Source organism: Rhipicephalus sanguineus, chromosome 9 (genome assembly GCF_013339695.2).
Source record: "Rhipicephalus sanguineus isolate Rsan-2018 chromosome 9, BIME_Rsan_1.4, whole genome shotgun sequence".
Classification (NCBI taxonomy): domain Eukaryota; kingdom Metazoa; phylum Arthropoda; class Arachnida; order Ixodida; family Ixodidae; genus Rhipicephalus; species Rhipicephalus sanguineus.
The window spans coordinates 145,978,058-146,001,816 of NC_051184.2; the positions used below are offsets into that span (position 1 = coordinate 145,978,058).

Consider the following 23,759-nt stretch of genomic DNA (forward strand, 5'->3'; position numbering starts at 1 on the left):
TGAAAAAAAGACGCCATGCCCTGGTCTGAGTGGAGAAGAAATTATGGCACAAGTTTTTTTTTTAAGAATATTTTTTAGAGCTACTTGGTGGGACAGACCTCTATAGAGATTTAAGCGAGAGAAAAAAAGTCGCCTGAGTCTGATGACTTGTGTATTCCGAGACCATTTCCCCCTATTTTAATACCGCGTTTCCCAACGCTCACAAGCTGCAACATTGTTCTTCGTTGAACCATACAGCGCGAGTAAACAACGGGGATACAGGAAGGGAACACACACGCAGCGCTTCCTGTGTCCCCGTTGTTTACTCGCGCTGTATGGTTCATCATGCTTAACCAAGACGCCCAAGTTCGCTCCATTGTTCTTCGTTTCTCTCACCTGCAGAAACTGAAGCAGCTATCGCCTCCTTTACCACCTGAGAAATGCAAGTTCGCACTCACGAACGAGAACCGGCTCAAGAACAGGTCGATCGAGATACTACCAGGTACGTACAATGCCGTTCGAATGCGGTGCCTTTTGCACGAGCCGAGGTGACAAGGACAAATAGAGGCGCGTGCTATTGGGTCCTCGGAAGTTAGTCTCTCTTATTTCTTGCCTAAGCTCAAGCCTCGCAATCATCATTTTTATTTAAATGAGCGCCATCTGGCTATCACTCAGGTTTCGTTTGATGATGACGATGATGCAAACTTTATTGGGGTCCAGAGAAGACGCAGGGGAGACCCCGCGCCACCCGGCTAGTCCCACGGAGGGACCGCCAAGCCGAGCTTGGCGGCCCGTTCACGGGCACTCTGGACGGCCGTTTCTTCATTTAATTTTACGTATCTATGAAGCGCTTACACCAACTGAAAGTGCGACCTGATGCAAACTTCTCAGGTGGTACCAACTCTCAGTACGCATTGAAACTTCAACCTCTTGTGAATTCACTCGTAACAGTGTGACTCTTAATGAATGCTTTGATGCGTTGACTCAGATAAACCGCGGAGAGCTTTGAACAATGGTTAAACAAAGCTCAAAGAACATTTTTTCAACCTTCTTTTACCCTGGGTATTTTTTTGCACAACTGTTATTTCATTTAATAAAACACGTTGTGGGGCTAGTTGGTGATACATTCTTATTTAAAAAACATGGGTGATCCCTCCGTCATAGGAATCGGTATAACACGAAAGTGAAACATGTCTTCACAGAAGTAGTGCTTATTGTGTAGTGATATATGACAGCTTGTACAATGTCCATTCTAGTTTGGCAGCTACAGCACCGTTTGACGTGGATGCACCCATGTTGACAGCATGTCTCTATCGCGACGACTAACGCCCATGATCATGAATAAACCGCTGTGGTAGCTGATGGTGTGAACATATATTTAGACACAGCGAATCGTGAATCCCGCGTAAGGATGATATCAACAAGCTCATAATCAACACTGGTACCCGGTATGCGCTTCTTCAAAGCGTCGTCAATTAAGGAGAGAAACGGCACGGTGTGCGCTTTCTAGTAATGGGTAGCCGACGTCTGTGCTCATGCTTACACTAACACACACTGCGCTTCAGCAACACGGGAGGTCGAGATTCGTAGCCTGAGCCGCAAACGCGTGCGTCCCGCTGGTTTCTGTCTCGCAGGCGCTGCTCTCGCTCCACCAAGGCACGACATTCGCCCGTCGAAATCGCGTCCTTTCTGCAACGCGTATTGCAGCAGTTTTGTTAGTCGGTGCTCTCGCAATTGAAGCAGTCGGCCGCGGACAAATCCCGTTGGTGCACGTGGAAGCGGCACTACTACGATGAGCCGACGCACGCTAACACGAAGCCAAAGGCATAGAACGTAACTGCGTCAAGGGTGCCTCGGCGACGCCAGCGCGGCCAGTCTACCTCTGTGGTATCGAGACGCTTTAACCATAGCCTCCGATATCGCGTGCAATCTCGGAGTAAGCGCTAGTAAGTGTCGATCGTGAAGCATTACTTCTTTTCACATCTCACAGGCGGCGGCACCGCCCCGCTCCGCCCGCCGCGAAAGAGAATGTGTGAAAGATATAAGGCGCGTTCGCGCCGTGTCTAGCATCTCCCGAGTTAGCTTAGTCGGTAGAGCGTCAGGCGCTTGCTGTCACGGCCGCAACGTCGTGGGTTCGATTCCCAGCGGGGTATCTTTTTCTTGGTTTTTTTCTTTCTCACCCTTGGCGTCCATTTTATCAACGTCATATCCGTGACGGATGTACTTGGTGGACCCCGGCATAAAACACTTTCGTGTTAAAATTGTAGCGCTATATTAGACGAGGAAAAGGATAAGGCACATGACAGGACGTTGGAGTCAGCGCCCGTCCTGTCATGTACCTTCTTCTTGTCCTCGTCTAATATAGCGCTACAATTTTTAAATAAGAATGTTATTTCATTATTTCATTAATTCGAGATCCAATACATGGAAATAAAACAGGGCGTTTAGGAGCCGCACTTGTTTATAAAACAGCGAAGAAATCACGTCAAGCTGCGAGGTAATGGCGGAAGCAGCGGAATGTTCGAGATAGCCAAACGTCGTCTTCTCCTTCACCCCCTGTCTTTCCGAGTATGAGTGAGTACATTTGCTTCCCCTCCGGCAAAGAGCCGTTCTGGCGACCTATGGGCAGGAGACGACTCAGAGGTCGTAGTACTTCTGTAGCCCGTCTGTGTGTACACGCCCACGGCGTCAGAAGACGGCGCAAGCGGCTCCTCTCTGTAAAGCACAGGTGACTCTTCCCCACGTCTGTAACGGTACTCAATAAAGTTGTTCCCTCTCTCTCTTTACCGCACGGTAAGGGCCGTGGTACTTGCAAACAGCTTTCGTTCACAGAGCAGGGCCAACGTCGGCGCCAGTTGCAGTATTCGCGGAGCAGCGGGTGGAGCAGCTCGACGCGCCGAAGCGTAACGTAAACGTCGACAAGCGGACCCCGAGCTCCGGGCTAGGGAAGGCCAGCGCAAGCGGGAACGTCGCGGGAAACTTCTACGTATGAAACGCGCGCTCGACATGCCGAAACGCTGCTTCGCATCGCCTCAAGGTCCTCTTTGCGGGAGATGGTGTAATTGTTTTTTCATTTCATTTTTATTGCGATAGCAATTACATGGACACTCTGGGCGGATTTTTGCCGTCGCCGTCATGTCCCGTGTAGTTATATATATATATATATATATATATATATATATATATATATATATTTATTGATGGTACGCGTTTAGCTTTGAGTCCGTGATTCGTTTATTAAAGAACTAGCACACGTGAAGCGACCAGCAGTCCGAAGCGGAGCAAGCACGAGCACCAACAACCGTCCTCGTCTTCTTCTTTCACTGGCGCTCCTCTCTGCGCCCTTTTAATTCTACAAATCACTCCCCCGCAGAAACGGAGCCATCCTGGCGGCCTAAGGAACAGGTAAGACTGGTGCGTCGTAGAGCGGCTTCAGTCGGTCGACGTGAACACTCTCGCGGCTACGGCGGCGCCGGTCTGCGGATGATTCAACGGGCTGGACAACATAGTTGACCGCAGATGCTTGACGTAAGACGCGGTAGGGGCCTTCATACTTAGGCAGTAGCTTTGTGGAAAGGCCAGGAGCAGAGAAGGGAACGCGAAGCCGCACCAATGTTCTAGGCGAATGTGACTGGGGAGGTAGGTTTGTGTCATGGCGCTCCTTCTGGCGTGCTTGGTCTTGTGCGGTTAAGGAACGTGCGAGCTGCCTGTATTCCTCGGCATAGGTGGCGACTTCAGATAGAGTTGTGGACTCTGAAGCGTCCGGGCGGTAAGCAGGATGGTGTCCATTAATGAGGAAGGTTTGCGGCCGTAAAGAATAAACAAGGGAGAAAATAATCATGTCGTACACTAAGTGGCGCTAGTGTAAGCGTACGTAAGAAAGGGTAGTATGCGGTCCCAGTTGATGTGCTCAGCGGAAACGTACTGTCGGCCGCAAAAGTTTGCGAGATCTCCTGCGCGTGGCGTAGCGACGGAAAACTGCATTGCTGCGTCACCTACCGTGACGCGGCGGGTGTTGAGGCTACCGGCCGCGGCCTCCGCGATTAGATCCGGCAACGGCACGTTGTCTAAACGCGCCGTCGCTAATCGCCGAGGCCGACAGCCTCAACACCGGCTGCGTCACGGTAGGTGACGCAGCAATGCAGTTTTCCGTCGCTCCGCCACGCGCTGCAGATCCCGCAAAATTTTGCGGCCGACAGTACATGGGCAACATGTCGCTTAGAGTGCGGTTAAAGCGCTCAGTCATTCCGTTGGTTTGTGGATGGTATGCGCTGGTTGTCTGATGCACAACGTTGCATTCACGGAGGAGGGCTTGTACGGCTTCAGAGAGGAATGTGCGTCCGCGGTCGCTGAGTAGCTCCCGAGGCGCGCCGTGGCGAAGAACAAGTTGGTGAAGTATGGATAAGCCGGCTTCACGTGGTGTGGCCTCTGGCAGCACGGCAGTCTCCGCATATCGTGCCAAGTGATCAATAGCGACGATCACCCAGCGGTTCCCGTCTGGTGTGTACGGAAGGGGACCGTGCAAATCAATTCCAATGCGATCAAAAGGCCGGGAGGGACAAGGCAATGGCTGGAGCGGTCCACTGACTATATGCGGTGGGTTCTTCCGGCGTTGACACTTAGAGCATGAACGCACGTATTGGCGGACGAAGCGGTACATTCCAAGCCAGTAGTACGGCAGCCGGATGCGTGCATAGGTTTTAATTACACCAGCGTGGCCGCATCGGGGATCCGCGTGAAAGGAGTCACAGATATCGGCACGTAGATGGCGAGGAATCACCAACAACCACTTGCGACCACCAGATAGATAGTTGCGGTGGTGCAGGAGCCCATCGCGGATGGTGAAATGTCGAGCTGTGCGCCTAAGCGAACGAGTGGCGGTACGTGGTGACGGCTTAGATAGGAACTCCATTAAAGAGACTATCCAAGGGTCCTGGCGCTGCTCAGAAGGCATGTCAGCGTGTGTAAGGGACGCTGAATCGTAGCTGCAAACAAACTCATTTCCACAGTCATGGGGAAGTGGAGAGCGAGAAAGAGCGTTGGCGTCTGAATGTCTGCGGCCTGGCCTGTAGACGAGGCGGATGTCGTACTCTTGCAGACGTAATGCCCATCGAGCTAGACAACCAGATGGGTCTTTTAGTGACAATAGCCAGCAGAGGGCGTGGCAATCGACATCAAATGGGCGGCCATATACGTAAGGTATAAATTTTGTGATTGCCCAAACGATGTCTGGACATTCCTTCTTCGTGACCGAATAATTTTCTTCAGCTCTGGTGAGAGTGCGACTAGCGTAAGCAACGACGTACTCGTCGAAGGCAGACTTGCGTTGAACAAGAATGGCGCCACTCCACTGGCGTCCGTGTGGATTTCGGTAGGGGCGTCTGGATAAATGTGACGGCGAATCGGTGGCGATGTCAGTAGGTGACGTCATTTGACGTAAATATATCGGTCAGACGGGCAGATGTTCGAACATCAGGCTCAGAAAACATTTCAGCTGTGTCAAATGTAAGAGCCTGGGCAGTGGTGAGGAAGCCGTAAATAGGGAGGAAAAAAAAGTGAAGGTATCAACACAGATGAAGAAGAGATGAAGACCCCACGGAAGAGACATCAAGTGAAGACTTCAAAGGTCGTACAAGAAAACCTACAGAACAAGGAGAAGACAACAGAAGAACTATTGTCAGTCAAGATGAAGACAAAATATAGTATGTAAATTAGTTGTAAACTGCGCATGCGCATGCCCTCTCCCCTCCCCATCTCCCCTCCCCTCTCTGCATCCCTCTCTCATCCCCCTCTCCACTTCCCCTCGCCCCTCCCCCTCTGAAACGCGGGCTAGACATGCCCGCGTTTCAGACATGCGCATGCGTGCCTTGTATTTTGTTGCTATAAAATGCTGTGCGGTTGCTTCGATATAAATTGTTGGAGTCGGCGGCCGTCCTGTCATGTACCTTTCTTCTTGCCCTCGTCTAATGTAGCGCTACAATTTTTAAATAAGAATGCGAAGAGCAACGTTACTCGCGTTGTGTATTCCCTCTCGGCTGGCCGTTACTTCACACAGGGCGAGTGGGGAACTCTGTGAGACTGCTAGGAGAGCATTATTTTTCTATATGGATGGGTGCTATGAGCGAGGCTTGGGCTAAAGCTGCCACGTCACGGTGTGTTAAAGCATTGACGAAATTAATTTGTATTGGGAACGCGCCGAATGGGATGGTCGTAGCAACGGCGCGTTTTTGTTTTTCGAGCCTGGTGGCACAAATGTCACCGCCCCGTTGTAAAGGCGACGCTCATAGCATCCATACATGGGGGGAGCTTGAGAGTGTTCTCTATTACGCAGCGCTCCTACACTTTCTTTCAATTTGAAAACTGCCCTTGAGACGCGCACGAAAAAGTGGCCCCTTTGTGCACCCACTCGCGATGTGGAACTAAGAAATTAAAGGACACTTTGTAAATTCCAAAGTGTCTTCGGCGAAAGTCTGTGGCCATTCGAATCCGCCGACGAGCGCCGCCGCCGCGTTCCGCAACAGTTGCGCAACGCCCGTCTGGAGGAAAAACCTGCAACTGTTGCGCATTGACAGACGAACGCCGTCGCCGCGTTGCGCAACGCGCGTTGGGAGGCCAAAATTTCTGGAGTCGTCCACTGCGGTGTCTCTCATAATCATACCGTGGCTTTGGGACGGTAAACCACAAGAATTATTATTTTAACTGGATTGGACATATTATCGCGAGCGTACTAGACACTGCTTCACTTCATACGCAACACCGGTCTAACAGCGCACATCTAAAGCCCCAACCACATGCACGCGATTTTCGGGCGACAGCGACGAGCGACAGCGACGAGCGACATGATTTGCTGTTGCGGAGCGCCATCCATCGCCGTCGCTTGTCGCGTCGCAGCTTTCTGGAAAACTAGAAAAAATCGCTTGTCGCCCGGAAGTGAGCGTGACGATTTCCGGCAACATGGCAGCATCACCGATCCTCGCTTCGGTTGCATTTGCTTTTGATGCTTCCAATCGGCGCGTACTTAAATGAATGCAAGTTATAGCCTACCTTCTTTGCAACCCCATCTCACGTGGAGAGCGAGGCAGCGGCCGTATTTTGTCGTTAATTTTGATCGACGGCTCGTTTTGATCTTTCGGTGGTAGCTTGCTGCAATGTCAGTTTAAAGTGCGTCGTAGCGTCGTAGACGTCGTAGATGCGTAGTAGATAGATAGCGTGCGCTTCCGGGCGCCCCCTCGAGGTCACAGCAGATACTACTGTCGCAGTTAAACACAACATTGCAAAAAAAAGAAAATCCCGTAACGCTGCTGTGACTTCCTTATCTCACACAAGTCAATAATATATTTGATATGCTGCCATTCATCTACTCTGTAATTCTTTTTTTTGCAATTTACCTGCGTGCACGCAATAGTTTTAAATCTAGCAACCATGACACTTTGTCGCGAACATGTGGGTGCTCCCGTCGCGACGCGACATCGCGACGGAGCCCGTTTGTCGCTGTAGCTCGTCCCCGTCGCTCGAAAATCGCGTGCATGCGGGCCAGGCCTAATGCACACATACGCACAAAATATTATGCCTCAAAGACAAGTCTACGTGGGAAAAAAAGTAGGCAAAGCCAAGCGTTACTCAACTGTTTATTAGCAAGGAAAGGTTCCATATATATATATATATATATATATATATATATATATATATATATATATATATATATATATATATATGGAACGCCCGGGGGCGCCCGGAACAATCTTGGCAGAGAACAGCGCTTTGCGATAGGTGGCGAGACACTGGAAGTTGTAAAGGAGTACGTCTACTTAGGACAGGTAGTAACCGCGGAGCCGAACCATGAGAGTGAAATTACTAGAAGAATAAGGATGGGTTGGGGCTCATTCGGCAAGCATTATCAAATCATGAATGGTAATCTACCACTATCCCTGAAGAGGAAGGTATATAACAGCTGCATCTTACCGGTACTTACCTACGGAGCAGAAACCTGGAGACTTACAAAGAGGGTTCAACTTAAATTGAGGACGACGCAGCGAGCGATGGAAAGGAAAATGATAGGTGTAACCTTAAGAGACAGGAAGAGAGCAGAGTGGGTCAGGGAACAAACGGGCGTAAAGGACATCATAGTTGAAATCAAGAAGAAGAAATGGATATGGGCCGGGCACGTAGCACGTCGGCAGGATAACCGGTGGTCATTAAGGGTAACTGACTGGATTCCAAGAGATGGCAAACGCGCGAGGGGGAGACAGAAAATTAGGTGGGTAGATGAGATTAAGAAGTTTGCAGGTGTAACGTGGCAGCAGAAAGCACAGGATCGGGTTGATTGGCGGAACATGGGAGAGGCCTTTGCCCTGCAGTGGGCGTAGACAGGCTGATGATGATATATATATATATATATATATATATATATATTCCTTTTTTAACGCATGTGCATTAGAGGTGGTTGCGCAATAGATTCAAATTAGGGGTCCAGCAAAGCGAGCCGTCCATCGCTTTGATGGATCCCTAGTTTGATAATAATAGCTGGGGTTTAATGTCACAAAACCAGGACATGATTGTGAGAGACGCCGTAGTGGAGAGCTCCGGAAATTTCGATCACCTGGGGTTCTTTAACGTGCACCTAAATCTAAGTGCACGGGCCTCAAAAATGTTCGCCTCCATCGAAAATGCAGCCGCCGCGGCCGGGAATCGATCCCGTGACCTTCGGATCAGCAGTCGAGCGCCATAACCATTAGACCACCGTGGCGGGGCCGGATCCCTAGTTTGAATGTATGCACAGCAGACTCATGTACGTGTGCTACTTTATTCCTTCCTGGGCATGCGTGACAAAGGTATATATATTGTTATGACGAAGAAAGACACCGGGCTTCGGGCGCGCGGGAAGCTGATCGAAGTAGAGAAAGAAGGGGAGCAGAATATACAACAGCTGGCCCAGGAACGGGTGCTGTCTCTGTGTTTCTTCGTTACAATAGCGCAGCCGCTCAACGAACCTCTGCGCGACGATCTGCAGTCAGAAACCGTGCTACGAAGTGGACGCACTTTCCAGCGTCCTGCTGCTTCTGCTACCATTGCCACGGTATCCGACCTGACCACCGCGGGTACCACAGCCAGCGCGCTGTCTGCAGGCGTCATTGCAGCTCCGGTCGGCGACTCAACTGGCTTGCCTTCACAATACGCTGTCGACGCTCCTTTGGACTTCGCCTCTGGTACCGCATCTGAAGCAACCTCAGTATCGTCGCCAGAAGACAGGCGTAATCTCTCGCCTGCGACCGCCACTTCAGCTGCCCAATCCACCACCAGTGGACGGCGTCCATGCCTCCTCTGTGGTTGAAGGGCACGACCTAATGGACACCATGCTACCCCCTCACGGCAAGAATGCGCACGGGCTCCTGACCATTGAGAATGCCGTTCACGCTTCCCATGGCCTACATCCCGCTCTGTCAACATCCGACCTGTCAAGAAACGCCGTCTAGGCTTCCTTGCTCGTGGATCTCGCCGCCATGCGTGCGGCGACCCCTACATACTCCTCGGACGTGAACCCTGACTCTTCGGACTTCTCACCCGACAGCGTCGAGGAGCTTACGCGAGCCATCTCGCAACTATCGCACCAGCTCGACTGCTTGGCATCGTTGAGCTCCCGGCTCCGTCTTGCCACCTTGCCATCGCCGGCTGTTTTGGAACTGCCGGAGTTCAGCGGATTCCAAGACGATGCCGACGCCTGGATAGACACCGTCAATGCGCTCGGCTCTCGTCATGCCTGGCCTGACGATCATAAAAGGCTCGTTGCCATATACCATCTCCGAGATGCAGCCAAGGCATGGCACAACTACGACGGCATCAAGCGACAATCATGGCCGGATTGGTGTGAAGCTTTGATTGCTGCTTTCGGCCAGATTCGCTATGCCGCCAACGCCGAATCTGACACGTCTTTTATCGCGGACGAACATCCAAAAGGCCGTCTTCTCGAGGCTGAAACTGCGCACTGCCACTCACCAGCAGACAGCTTAGCAGCTTGCCCCAGTATAAGCACCGGACTGAGGTTGTGCTCACCACGTCGAGTGTCGTCCTCTGCATACGCGACGGACACGACACCGTCGCTACCAGAGGCGACACCTCCTTACATCTACAGAAGTCGGAGTTTGTGACGCTGCCCTCGAGGACATCTTCGCTTGGAGACATGAACCAACCTGTCCCTCTCCCACCGTCGTTCCAGGTAACAGATCAGACAACGAATTCCGATAACAGGATGAACGCTACACCACTGTCAGCGGCTGACAACACTTTTTATCCGTCGAGCTCGCCAATCCCAAGTTCAGCATTATTTCAGCACGAAGAGGCCACGGCTTTGATCGCACTTGATTCGCCATACCGGGACGCTGGCTTATCTGCGGATATCTGGAAAGAGACGCTTTGTGAGCCGTTGGTGCAACATCGTCGGTTTTCAGCGCAAGCATGGACGACACATGGCGGTGGCCATTCCCTGCTGAGCGAAGTCTCGGTCAACGAACCCCGGATAGAAGAAAGCGTTAGTCACACAAACGACCTTCCCATATCACCTGCGCCTCCTCCCGACGACATCGCTTCAGACTTCATAAGGGTGCTGAGTGAAGTCAATGAAGCCATGGCGACGAGCAAGGCTGAAGTCACTGACATAGGCGTATCTACCGGGGGGGGGGGGGAGGGGGGCGCTAGCCCCCCACTGAGAAAAGTTAGGGGGGCGGAGCCCCCCCACTTTCGACAGTGGTCACTGTCGGCTGCGCACTGGGAAACCATGAACTGAGGCGAACTTTTACTTCTACACAGCAATCACTTAATTATATAACGAAATGTATCCTGCGCTTCTATTTATTTATTTATTTATTTATTTATTTATTGATGCCCTCAAGGCCAAAAGCATTACAGAGGGGAGTGTTCATAAACAATACAATACAGGAAAACAAAGTTCAAATACAGGCGTTATGTTCCGTGGTTATACAAGCATATATAATGCGGTGAGCTTTTACTAAGAAAAAATAACGAAGGTAGTACACAGGAAATGAACAAATTTTTGCTAGCCTTGGTATACAATGTTAGCTACGTTATTGCGGAAACAAGCGTTGTCCTCGATGCCGGCTGACGGACCCGGAAGGTGGTTCCAGTCGACTGATGTGCGAGGAATGAAGGACTGTGAACAAAATTTACTCTGAAATGAAGGTACGCCTACTTTGTGAGAATGATCTAGCCTGGGTGAGATGAAGGATGGGAGAGAGATGATTTCATCGCGTAGATTAGGGCAATGGTAAAAAATTTTATGAAACAAACACAACCGGGAAACTTTGCGACGAGATGCTAGATTTGATAAATTAAGCGTGTGTTTCATGGTAGTAACACTTGCGGTACGATTGTAGTTAGTTAGAATGAAACGGGCTGCATTGTTTTGAGTGAGTTCAAGAGCATTGATTAGGTTAGCAGAACAGGGGTCCCAAATGGCTGATGCATATTCTAGTTTACTACGAACAAGCGTTTTGTATAATGTTAGTTTCAGAGAGGAAGGGGCGGTGGAAAAATTACGGCGCAGATAGCCCAACATGCTGTTAGCACTATTGATAATGGTACTGATATGAAGAGACCACGTTAGGGAAGAAGTGATATGAATGCCAAGGTGGCGATATGACTCGACTTGTTCCAGTAAAGTGCTATTTAGGAAATATGTGCCAGGAAAACATGATGATGTGCGAGAAAGACGTAGTACTTTACATTTGGATGAATTAAGTTGCATTAGCCATGAGTTACACCATTCTGAGACTGAAGTGAGATCCTTTTGTAGAATACAGACGTCGTTATTGTCATTAATTTCTCGAAAGATTACGCAATCGTCAGCGAATAAATGTATGTTAGAAGACACGCAACTGGGTAAGTCATTAATGTAAATTAAGAACAAAAGAGGTCCTAGTACGGATCCCTGAGGCACGCCAGAGTGGACAGGGCTTTGTGATGAAGTAGTATTATTAGCAGTTACGAACTGGGAGCGTTTGCAAAGGAAGTATTCTAGCCAGGAAAAAAGATTAGAACCAAGGTTCAATTTGCTTAGCTTAAGGAGTAATAGTTTGTGGCATACTTTTTCGAAGGCTTTCGCGAAATCGAGGAAGACGCAGTCAATAGTGGAGCGGCGATCAAGAATGACATGAAGCTTATGTGTGAACGAGGCTAGTTGGGTTTCGCACGATAAGCCTTTACGGAAGCCGTGCTGTGTGTTAGTAAAAAATGAATTCGTTTCTAGGAAGTTCGCAATGCCCGAGTATATTATGTGCTCTAACACCTTACATGGAATGCTTGTTAAATATATGGGCCGGTAATTGAGAGGCGAAGTCTTGCTACCTGATTTGTGAATGGGGACCACCTTCCCAGTCGTCCAGTCGGCAGGCAAAATACCACAGTCAGTGGTCTGCCGAAAAATCTTAGAAAGCAGAATAGAACAGTAAGTTTTAGCACCTTTCAGAATTTTCGTGTTAATTAGGTCCACTCCTGGGCTAGAACATGGTTTCAGCGAGTCAATTATTTTCTCAATGCCATAAGGATCGATTATTAAAGGATCCATTGTGAGGTAGTCATAAGTGAGTGTTTGTGGAAGAGTGGCGGTGTTGGATTGGACAAAGTTGCTGCAAAAGGTGGAGTTTAATACACTAGGGCATTCTGCATCTGGAATGACGGAACCGTTAGTGTCTATTAAGCTGATGATATCGGAATGACTAGGGTGCACGACTCGCCAAAAATTCTTGGGATCAGTGGCAAGAGTGTTCGGAAGAGTAATCTGAAGAAACTTTTTTTTGGCGTCTTTAAGTGCAGATACGTAGGTGTTGTTGATGTTGCGGTAGGCTTCCCATCTTTCGTTAGTACCAGATATTTTAGCGATGCGGTAAGAACGTTTTTTTATGTTTGATAACCTTTTCAGGTATGAGTTATACCATGGTGCTCTCGGGTGACATGAGATTTTTCGTAGCGGTATGTGCTTGTTCGTGAGTTCATTCAATTTATTAACAAAGAGTTTCCAATTAACATCTACTGAACGGTCGTCGAAACCATCACAAAAAAAATTAAGAAACTCAGCGAGCTCCTCGTTTATGGCGTCGAAGTTGGGTTTCTTGTAGTCACGCACATGTTTCGGGATTACTTGAGCCGGTGCAGTAGAGGTGTTAATGTCAAATGAAAGCGATAAATGGTCACTGAGCCCGGGTAAATACACGACGTCTGAAGCAATGTCCGGTCGAGTGGTAAGCACTAGATCAAGAGTATTCGCAGTGGTTTCCGTAATTCTTGTCGGTTGTGATACTATTTGTGAGAAGGTAAAAATAGAACAAAGATTTAAGAAATCGGTGCTTAGATTAGACAACGGACTTTGGACAGGGGGGTTGGAAGACCAAGATATGTTTGGAAAGTTAAAGTCTCCAAGTAGAAAGATAGACGCGGTCGGGTGTCGTGTGTAGGCAGCGTTTATCGCATCGTGTAGGTTATCAATGAAGTTGGCAGAGAGGTTCGGAGGGCGGTAGCATACACCGAAAATTAGCTTTAGGTGCGCGAGTTCTACGCATGTCCAGATAATCTCAAGATCTGTTGTTATGGGAATAGCGTATGACCGGAGAGTTTTGCAAACGGCTAGGAGTACGCCGCCACCTTGACGGGATGGCCGATACAGCGATAGAAGCAAAACCGGGACGAGTTGACAAAAATTTCAGTGTTACGTATATCAGAATGAAGCCAAGTTTCGGTAAGCGCTATGATATGTGCATTACACGTGTCGGCTACTGAATGAAATACATCTCGCTTGCTCATTATACTTCTTACGTTAGCAAGAAGTACAGATATGCGCTTGATAGTCGACGACTGTCCACGTCCCCTCACGCGGTGCTAGGGAGCGCTCGCGGTGTTCAGCGCACGAGGGGTGGCTGACCGCCGTGGGTTCTCCAGTCCTACCTCCGTAACTGAGCCGTTTACGATAGTAATGCTGTTGTTTGAGTGATCGTACATGTAGCACTTATTACTAATGTATATTTGTTGTAACGTAGCTGAAACCTGGTCCCCATTGTCGCGCTGGGCTGGCTTTTGGCAAATTCTCTTAGGTGTTTCCTTGCGGTACGGGTCGCTGGCGAGAAGTCTTCGGATACGAAAACGTCTTTAGCTTTAAGTTTAAATCGAGACGCTAGTATCCGCGAACGATCTTTAAACGAGCAGAAACGAATGATCACCGGCCGGCACCTCTGTGTAGAAAAGGTGCCTATGCGGTGTGCGCGCTCCATTTGCGGTTGAGGAAAGTCGTTGCCGAAAGCAGCTGAAAAAACAGCAGTCACCTTTTGTTCAGTTTGTTCCCATGTTTCACGGGCGTCGGGTAAGCCTCTTAAAATTAGGTTGTTTCTTCGTAAGCGGTCTTCGAGGTCGTCTATACGAGCCTCTAATTCTTGTTGTTGTGAGGTTAGTTGCTGAATGGTGCACTGAGTTGAGGCGACGTCTTGTTCTATGCCTTCAAGTGATGTGCAACGGCTTTCAACTTGTTCCAAGCGCTGGAGAACATCGAACAATTTAGTTTCAAGGGATTCTTGGCTTGTTTTGATTGCGTTAACATCAGCGCATAGTTTGGTTTGTCCAATTGTGAGGTGGGTCGTTTTTTCGTTTCTGTCCTTAAGTAATTTAATAACCTCGCTCATTTGCTGAGGTTCGTGTTCTGGTTCAGAGGGGGTGGTAGATCGCGTGTTGGGACCAGGGTTTGATTCAATGTCGCCGCAGCAAAGCAGTAATAGGAAGGAATCAAAGCAATCACTAACAATAGTGCAAATCACTCTTGGGCAAGGAAGCGAAACAAGAAATCTATTTCCGCATTTCTTGGCGAAAAGAGGGGTTTGGTTACACACCTGTGGTGCGAAGAGCAGGCGCGTGCTAGCGAAACTGGCGTGATGGCTCCTATGTTGCACACTGAAGTCGCTCGGAGGCTGCAGGCGCTTCACATTCTCGAACAGGGGTGATGTCGCTGTTGTAGCGGTAGGCTTGATAGCAGGCATGATATTGGAGATGGTCCCTCGGTGTCGTCGCGTGCATGGTTACGTTGCTGATTCTCTGCGGCGCCCAGAAGAGAGGCTGGTGCATGCAGTCCGACGGGTTGCGAAGCGTGGACGAAACACACAACCAGGGACAGCAACGCTTGCGGCGCGAGGAACGGACGCATGTTAGCCTGCTTGCGTGATGGCTCCTATGTTGCACACTCATTGTGGAGAATTGTGGAGAATGTCTCCAGTGTATCACGACCACGCACTGCAGGTTCTCTACACGTGCCTCAAGCATTTTCACCTCAATCGAAAGTGCGGCCGCCGCAGCCGGGATTCGATTCCGCGATCTGGGTTTTCTGGACTAAGGAGACTGAAGTGACAGCCGGGCTAGTCGGTCTTGAGTCATCTCGAATCGACTTCAAGGCAAAATACAACTCAGACAGCAAAGAAGCAGACACACGCAGCGCCTGTTTATTTCTCTCCCTCAGCAAGGATGAGTTCACAGAGCTGCACATGCGCACAAACAGCTCAACATCGTTATACTACAACTGAAAATATTTATTATACTCATATGAATACATCTCGCCAGCTGCTATAAGTAGCCGCTGCAAATGTGATCAGCGCATAGCCATCTTAAATTACATTCAGAATGAGACACTGTACGGCTATTCCGAAAATTGTTTACGTATTGTTGAGCGTAGTATTACGCTGTTTAGTGTGCGCACCTAATTTTAACACCGCGAGATTTCAAAGATTCGTGACGTCGCGTAACAAGCACGCGATTTTAAGGCACAGCGAACATTTTTGACGAACGGCGAGGAACCAATGACCGAAAATATGCCGTATTGAATTTCTTATTTTTTATGTAGTCTTTCGTGGCTGGTCATTACGCAATGGAACATCTTGGGGTCTTTTGTTGCATCGCGTTACGAGCCGGTGCCATGTGTATGACCCAGAAAATTTTGACCAATCATAAACAGCTAACGAAGGGAAAAAATGCGGCGTATTTTTACGTTATAATCACCCATAATATTGCCACGCCCACTTGTCTTGTTTTGATGTATTCGGGTTTGACCGGCAGGGACGGTTATCAACGCTCGACGCTGTCCGCTAAGTAGTGTTCTAGAAGCGTCGCGATTGTAGTAGATCGGTTTGTTAAGATTGCGCCCCGCACGCGAATGTTCCAGCTTTGTCTGGAGATAACACCGCCACCAGCGATATTGCTGGAAAGTTCGATAGCGCCTGTATAAAAGCCGACGCGCTTGATCGCTTGTCAGTTGATCGACGGTCGACGTTCTGTCCGCTGCTATCAGTGTATTGCTGTAGTTTGACTATCAGTTTCTCGGCCACAAGTTCGGCGAAATAAACAGTTTCACCTCGGACCTGCTGACTGCTGTCTTCGTCGACGTCACGACTACGTGACATCTGGTGGAGGTGCTGCTTCTTCCATGATCCGGACGCCCCCGCGAAGCGCTAACCCAAGCCGAAGCCGCGAGGAGGACGACCGCAAAGAAAACCCGGATCGTCGAGCAAGCCACAGGCAACAAGGTCTACCGCCAGAGCACGGGCCTCTACCTGAAAAGACCCGGCAAACAAAGATCCTGACCTCGACCACAGCGACGATGACAGACGCTGTGCCGCCCGCACCGATCCTTCTCCGGACGCCCAAGGAGCCGCCAACCTTCCGCGGATCGTCGTTCGAAGACCCGGAAAGCTGGCTCGAAGCCTACGACCGAGTCGCGATTTTGAATGCCTGGACCAGCGAAGACAAGCTACGGCATGTCTATTTCGCTTTGCAAGACACCGCTCGGACCTGGTTCGAGAACCAAGAGCGAAGCCTGACAACATGGGACATCTTTCGCACCAGGTTCCTCGTGACATTCACGAGCGTCGTCAGGAAAGAGCGTGCTGAGGCTCTGCTCGAGACCCGCCTGCAGATGCCGAATGAAAACGTGGCGCTCTTCACGGAGGAGATGACAAGGCTGTTCCGTCATGCAGACCCTGTCATGCCCGAGGACAAGGAGGTCCGCTTTCTTATGCGAGGAGTCAAACAGGAGCTCTTCGCCGGGCTGATGCGGAACCCCCCATCGACAGTTCAAGAATTCGTCTCGGAAGCAACGACCATCGAGAAGACGCTCGAGATGCGCACCCGGCAGTACCATCGCCGCGCATTTCAAGACAGCACAGCTGTTCATGGCCTCGGCTCCGACGACTTCCGCGAAACGATCCGAGCAATCGTGCGAGAGGAGCTGCTCAAGCTTGCGCCGTTTGCACAGCCCGAACTTACGTCGATTGCTGACGTTGTACGCGAGGAAATCACACAGTCACTGCGTGTTCCTCAGCCGGCACCGCCGCAGCTGCAAGCCATGGGCTATGCTGCTGCAGCCCGACGCAACGCCCCCCCTCCTCGCCCACGTCAAGACGCCGCGCCACCCCAGCAGTTCCGCCGCCAGGCACCACCGCCCCCACCACCGACGTCATATCGCCCGCCAGCCGGCCAGCGATCCGCGCCGAGGAAGACCGACGTTTGGCGCGCCCCTGACGACCGCCCGCTCTGCTACCACTGCGGGGAGGCCGGCCACACGTACCGCCGCTGCCAGTACCGACAGATGGGACTACGCGGATTCGCCATCAACGCGCCGCGCCCGCAGCCAGGCGAACGGCCTCGCGACATCGACGACTACCTCACCGGACCACAGTGGCAAGAACGACGACCTTCCCGCTCGCCGTCGCCCGGCCGCTATATGTCACCGCACCGCCGGCCGTACACTGGCCCAAACCGGGGTCGGCCGCCTAGCCCGTATCCGGAAAACTAAGGGCAGCAACCGATGGAGGTGCGGTTGCTGTACGACGAACTACCGAAGATGCTCCGCCGCCGACGACGACGCCGCGACGAAACCTTCAGAATACGACGCGAACCAAACAGACCCCTGACGACGAAATCTCGCGGACTGAAGACCCGACGACTCAACATGGAAGCAGCGGAACACATCGACGCAGCCGTGACCCGACGCCGCGACCCAACCGCAACGCAAGACGACGAACTAGCGACCTCGACGTTCTCGTCGACGGCCACAACGTCACCGCTCTCGTCGATACTGGAGCCGACTATTGCGTCATCAGTGGGCCCTTCGCCACGAAGTTGAAGAAAGTTAAGACCGCTTGGGAGGCCCCGAAATCCGCACCGCTGGAGTCCACATATAACGCCGTCTGGAGTCTGCACAGCAAGAGTCACAATAATCGCACGTATCCTGGGAGTTTCGTGATCTTGCAACACTGCTCCAGGGACGTCATACTTGGCATGGACTTCTTAAACCATCACGGCGCCGTCATCGACTTAAGAACCAAATCGATAACCCTATCGTCGGACAAAACGACACCGCCGGATACGAGTCCATGTCAACATGCCCTGAACGTGCTCGAGGATCAAGTTACCATCCCGCCTCGCTCCAGCGTCATAATTTCCGTCAGCACCGAAAAAGCTGAAGACATCGAAGGTGTCATCGAGAGCGATCAGCGTTTGCTGCTAGACCGTGACATTTGCGTCGCAAGGGGCATTGCTCGGTTGCATGAAGGAAAAGGAAGCGTGATGCTAACGAACTTCAGCCAGGAATACAGACACCTGAGCAGGGGCACGACGGTTGCATACATCGAAGAAATCTTGGCCGTCAGCGATGCGTTTGCCTTTTCAGATTCTAACGAAGCTACGACGACGATCCATGAGCCACCCTTCGACGTAAACCCAAGTCTTCCCGTTCGCCAACAGCGACAGCTTCGACGCCTTCTGCAGAATACAGGGACTATTTCTCGTCGTCATCGCGGGTCCGACAAACGCCCCTTGCTAAGCACCGCATCATAACAGATGAAAATGCTCGACCACTCCGTCAGAGTCCCTACCGGGTTTCGACGCGGGAACGGGAGGCTGTTAAGAAACAAGTCGATGAAATGCTACGCGACGACATCATCCAGCCGTCCAACAGCCCGTGGGCGTCTCCCGTGGTGTTAGTGAAGAAGAAGGATGGGACCCTACGTTTCTGCGTCGATTATCGTCGCCTGAACAAAATCACAAAGAAGGACGTGTACCCTCTCCCACGTATAGACGACGCCCTAAATCGACTCCACAACGCGAAGTACTTTTCTTCGATGGACCTCAAGACCGGCTACTGGCAAAATCGATGTCGACGAAAGAGACCGGGGAAAGACTGCCTTCATAACACCGGACGGCATGTTCGAGTTCAAGGTCATGCCCTTTGGTCATTGCTCGGCACCTGCGACTTTCCAACGAGTCGTGGATACTGTATTAGCTGGCTTGAAGTGGCAGACTTGCCTTGTTTACTTGGTCGACGTCGTTGTGTTTTCCTCGAACTTCGACGAACACCCTCCAGAGACTTCATCCGTACTTCAAGCAATCAGAACTCCGGGCTCACCCTGAAGCCAGAAAAGTGCCGCTTCGCGTACCAGGAGCTCTTGTTTTTGGGTCACGTGATCAGCAAGACTGGAGTGCTCCCAGACCCGCAGAAGACAGCTCCCATCGCCGCTTTCCCGCCACCCACCGACAAGAAGGCCATGCGCCGATTTCTCGGCTTGTGCGCCTATTACAGACGCTTTGTCAAAGACTTTTCACGGATTGCCGAGCCACTAACGCAGCTCATGAGGACCGACGTCGAATTCAGGTGGCAAACAGCGCAAGTCGAAGCATTTCATGAATTGAAACGACGCCTGCAGACACATCCGATACTTGCGCATTTCGACGAATACGCCGATACGGAGATTCACACCGATGCAAGCAGCATAGGACTCGGCGCCGTCCTTGTGCAGCGGGCGGGCGGACTGGAAAGGGTTATCATTATGCTAGCCGGTCGCTGTCTAAAGCAGAGGTCAACTATTCCACACAGAAAAGGAGTGCCTCGCCATCAATCTGGGCTACGTCAAAGTTTCGCCCCCTACCTCTACGACAGGCCCTTCAAAGTTGTGAGCGGACCATCACGCCTTGTGTTTGCTAGCTAACTTCAAGGACCCTTCAGGTCGCCTTGCACGGTGGAGCCTAAGACTTCAAGAATTTGACATTACTGTCGTGTACAAGTACCGAGGGAACACTCCGACGCCGACTGCCTGTATCGTGCCCCCATCGACCCACCAACATCCGACGACCAGGATGATGACAGCTTCTTGGGAGCCATAAGTACCGAAGACTTCGCCGACGACAGCGGCCGACCCGGAACTGAAGGGATCTAGTAGAATACCTGCAGGCAGGACCATCGTTGTCCCAAAAGTATTCAGGCGAGGATTGGCATCATTTCCTTGAAAAACAACGTCCTCGTAAAGAAGTTCTCTCCGGCCCGAGCCAGCTACCTTATTGTTGTACCTTCGGGACTGCGACCAGAAATTTTGCATGGCCTGCACGACGACCCAACGGCTGGACAACCTCGGACTTTCCCGAACGCTCGCACGAGTACAGGAAAAGTACTACTGGCCGAGCCTTGCCCGCCGACGTCACTCGCTACGTAAGGACTTGCCGAGACTGTCAGCGACGGAAGACACCGCCCACAGACAGCAGGCTTCCTTCAGCCGATCAAGCCTCCTCGGCGACCAGTCTAGCAGATCGGGATGACCTCCTGGGGCCGTTCCCAACGTCGACTTGCGGAAATAAATGGATCGTTGTGGCTACCGACTACCCTCACCCGCTACGCCGAAAAAAAAGCCCTGCCCAAAGGCAGTGCCTACTGAGGTAGCCAAGTTCTTCGTTGGAGCATCGTCCTTCGACACGGCGCCCCAGAGGTTCTCATCACCGACAGAGGTACGGCGTTCACGGCTGACCTAACTCAGGCGATCTTGGAATACAGCCACACAAGCCACCGCCGCACCAACCGCGTACCCCCACAGACCAACGGCCTCACCGAGCGTCTAATAAGACCATCGCCGACATGCTGGCGATGTACGTCGACGTCGAACACAAGACGTGGGACGCCATCCTTCCGTACGTGACCTTCGCCTACAACACACGGCCGTACAGGAAACGACGCAGATGACGCCATACAAGTTGGTCCTACGGACGGAGCCCGGCAACGACGCTTGACGCCATGCTACCAAACGTGACCGACGAAGAAAACATCGACGTGACCACCTACCTACAGCGCGCCGAAGAAGCACGACAGCTCGCCCGCCTACGGATCAAGAACCAGCAGACGGCTGACAGCCGCCGCTACAACCTTCGACGACGCCACATGGGAATACCAACCCGGTGACCGTGTATGGGTATGGATGTCAATACGCCGACGAGGACTTAGTGATAAGCTTCTTCGACGATACTTCGGACCGTACAGGGTACTTCGACGCCTCGGCGCACTCGACTATGAGGTTGTCCCTGACGGCATTACGAACTCTCAGCGGCGCCGTGCGCGACCTGAAGTCGTCCATGTCGTGCGCCTTAAGCCGTTTTTTTGCGCGTTAGCGAGCCTGGAGACTATTTTTTTTCTGTGTTTTTATTTGTGTATGCACTTGTTTTGTTTTTTTTCTCTTCTATGTTCTTTCACAAGCATCGGGACGATGCTTTTTCAGAGGGGGGCAATGCCACGCCCACTTCTTGTCATGTTTTGATGTATTCGGGTTTGACCGGCAGGGACGGTTATCAACGCTCGACGCGAAGTAGTGTTCTAGAAGCGTCGCGATTGTAGTAGATCGGTTTGTTAAGATTGCGCCCCGCACGCGAATGTTCCAGCTTTGTCTAGAGATAACACCGCCACCAGCGATATTGCTGGAAAGTTCGATAGCGCCTGTATAAAAGCCGACGCGCTTGATCGCTTGTCAGTTGATCGACGGTCGACGTTCTGTCCGCCGCTATCAGCGTATTGCGGTAGTTTGACTATCATTTCTCGGCCACAAGTTCGGCCAAATAGAAGTTTCACCTCGGACCTTGCTGACCTGCTGTCTTCGTCGACGTCACGACTACGTGACAATATTTCAAAAAAAAAAAAAAATTGTGCTTACAACGGTTTGCATTGGGCGTACTTACTTTAGAGGCCAGAGGGCCTTCCGAACAAAGTAGAAAAACACACAATACAATGAAGACAAACACCAAACTGAACCAGCGCTGTTTAGCACTGGTTTTTGTTTTTTGTGTTGTCCTGTTGGTCTTCCTTGTCTTCTATTAGTGCGCTATTATTCTACTTGAAGTTCGCACGCTCCAAGCAAAGTTGCAAATACAATACGATGAGTATAAATAATGTACTGTGCCCCTAATACCACAAATTTTCACTTGAACAGAATGTGTGGTTGACATGTTAACAATAGTAGTTATATAAGAATAGTAATAATAAAATGCGCCAGAAACACTATTTGGACTAGGAGAAAACAAGGCAAAATGTAAGACGCAAACCTAGATACCTGCAAAAAAAAGTGTAGTACTTACTACGGAAAAGAAAATGTGAAGTCATTGTTGCCTACAATAAACAAACGCAATTATTATTGAGGAGCACTAGACGTTCTCGATGTGACAAGCACTGGCGCTGTGCTTGTCTCAGTTATTCTTTGTGGTCCGTCCTGGTTCGCGCTGAAGTTTTCATCAAGCATAAATTGTGTGTGTAAGGTATGGTTGTCCCAGTGTATGTTACGTACTGTACTTTTCTGTAATGCTCTGAACACTACTAACCAAATTCTGTCTCTGTATATGAAGAATCGCATCAAATTGAGTGCGAATGAAGTTCTCTCTCTCTCTCTCTCTCTCTGTCTATATATCATCATCATCATCATCATCAGCCTGTCTACGCCCACTGCAGGGCAAAGGCCTCTCCCATGTTCCGCCAATCAAACCCGGTCCTGTTGCTTTCTGCTGCCACGTTATACCTGCAAACTTCTTAATCTCATCTACCCCACCTAATTTTCTGTCTCCCCCTCACGCGTTTGCCATCTCTTGGAATCCAGTCAGTTACCCTTAATGACCACCGGTTATCCTGCCGACGTGCTACGTGATCGCCCATATCCATTTCTTCTTCTTGATTTCAACTATGATGTCCTTAACCCCCGTTGTTCCCTGACCCACTCTGCTCTCTTCCTGTCTCTTAAGGTTACACCCATCATTTCCTTTCCATCGCTCGCTGCGTCGTCCTCAGTTTAAGTTGAACCCTCTTTGTAAATCTCCAGTTTCTGCTCCGTAGGTAAGTACCGGTAAGATGCAGCTGTTATATTACCTTCCTCTTGAGGGATAGTGGTAGATTACCATTCATGATTTGATAATGCTTGCCGAATGAGCCCCAACCCATCCTTATTCTTCTAGTTATTTCACTCTCATGGTTCGGCTCAGCAGTTACTACCTGTCCTAAGAAGACGTACTCCTTTACAACTTCCAGTGTCTCGCCACCTAGCGCAAAGCGCTGTTCTCTGCCAAGATTGTTCCACATTACTTTAGTTTTATGCATATTAATTTTCAGACCTACTCTTCTACTTTCCGTATCCAGTTCAGTAATCATGAGCTGTAATTCGTCTACCGCGTTTACTCATCAATGCAATGTCATCAGCGAATCGTAGGTTACTGAGATACTCTCCACTAACACTTATCCCAAACTCTTGCCCAATCTAGGGCCCTGAAAACCTCCTTTAAACACGCGGTGAATAACATTGGAGAGATCGTGTCTTCCTGCCGTACGCCCTTCTTTATTGGGATTCTGTCGCTTTCTTTATGGAGGACTATAGTGTCTGTGGATCCGCTGTAGATTTCTTTCATTATGTTTATAGGCTTCGTCGATGCCTTGATTCCACAGTGCCTGCATG

General features: G+C 50.5%; 1 protein-coding gene across 2 annotated transcripts in view; it reads left to right on the forward strand.

The window, feature by feature from the left end:
• LOC119403989 (receptor-type tyrosine-protein phosphatase mu) overlaps window positions 1-23,759 on the forward strand; it is a 963,694-nt gene that overhangs the window by 772,860 nt on the left and 167,075 nt on the right. For both annotated transcript variants that reach the window (XM_049419317.1, XM_049419318.1), the window contains one exon: window positions 382-481. In XM_049419317.1, coding sequence (XP_049275274.1) covers window positions 382-481 — 100 coding nt within the window. The remainder of the gene's footprint in view (window positions 1-381; window positions 482-23,759) is intronic.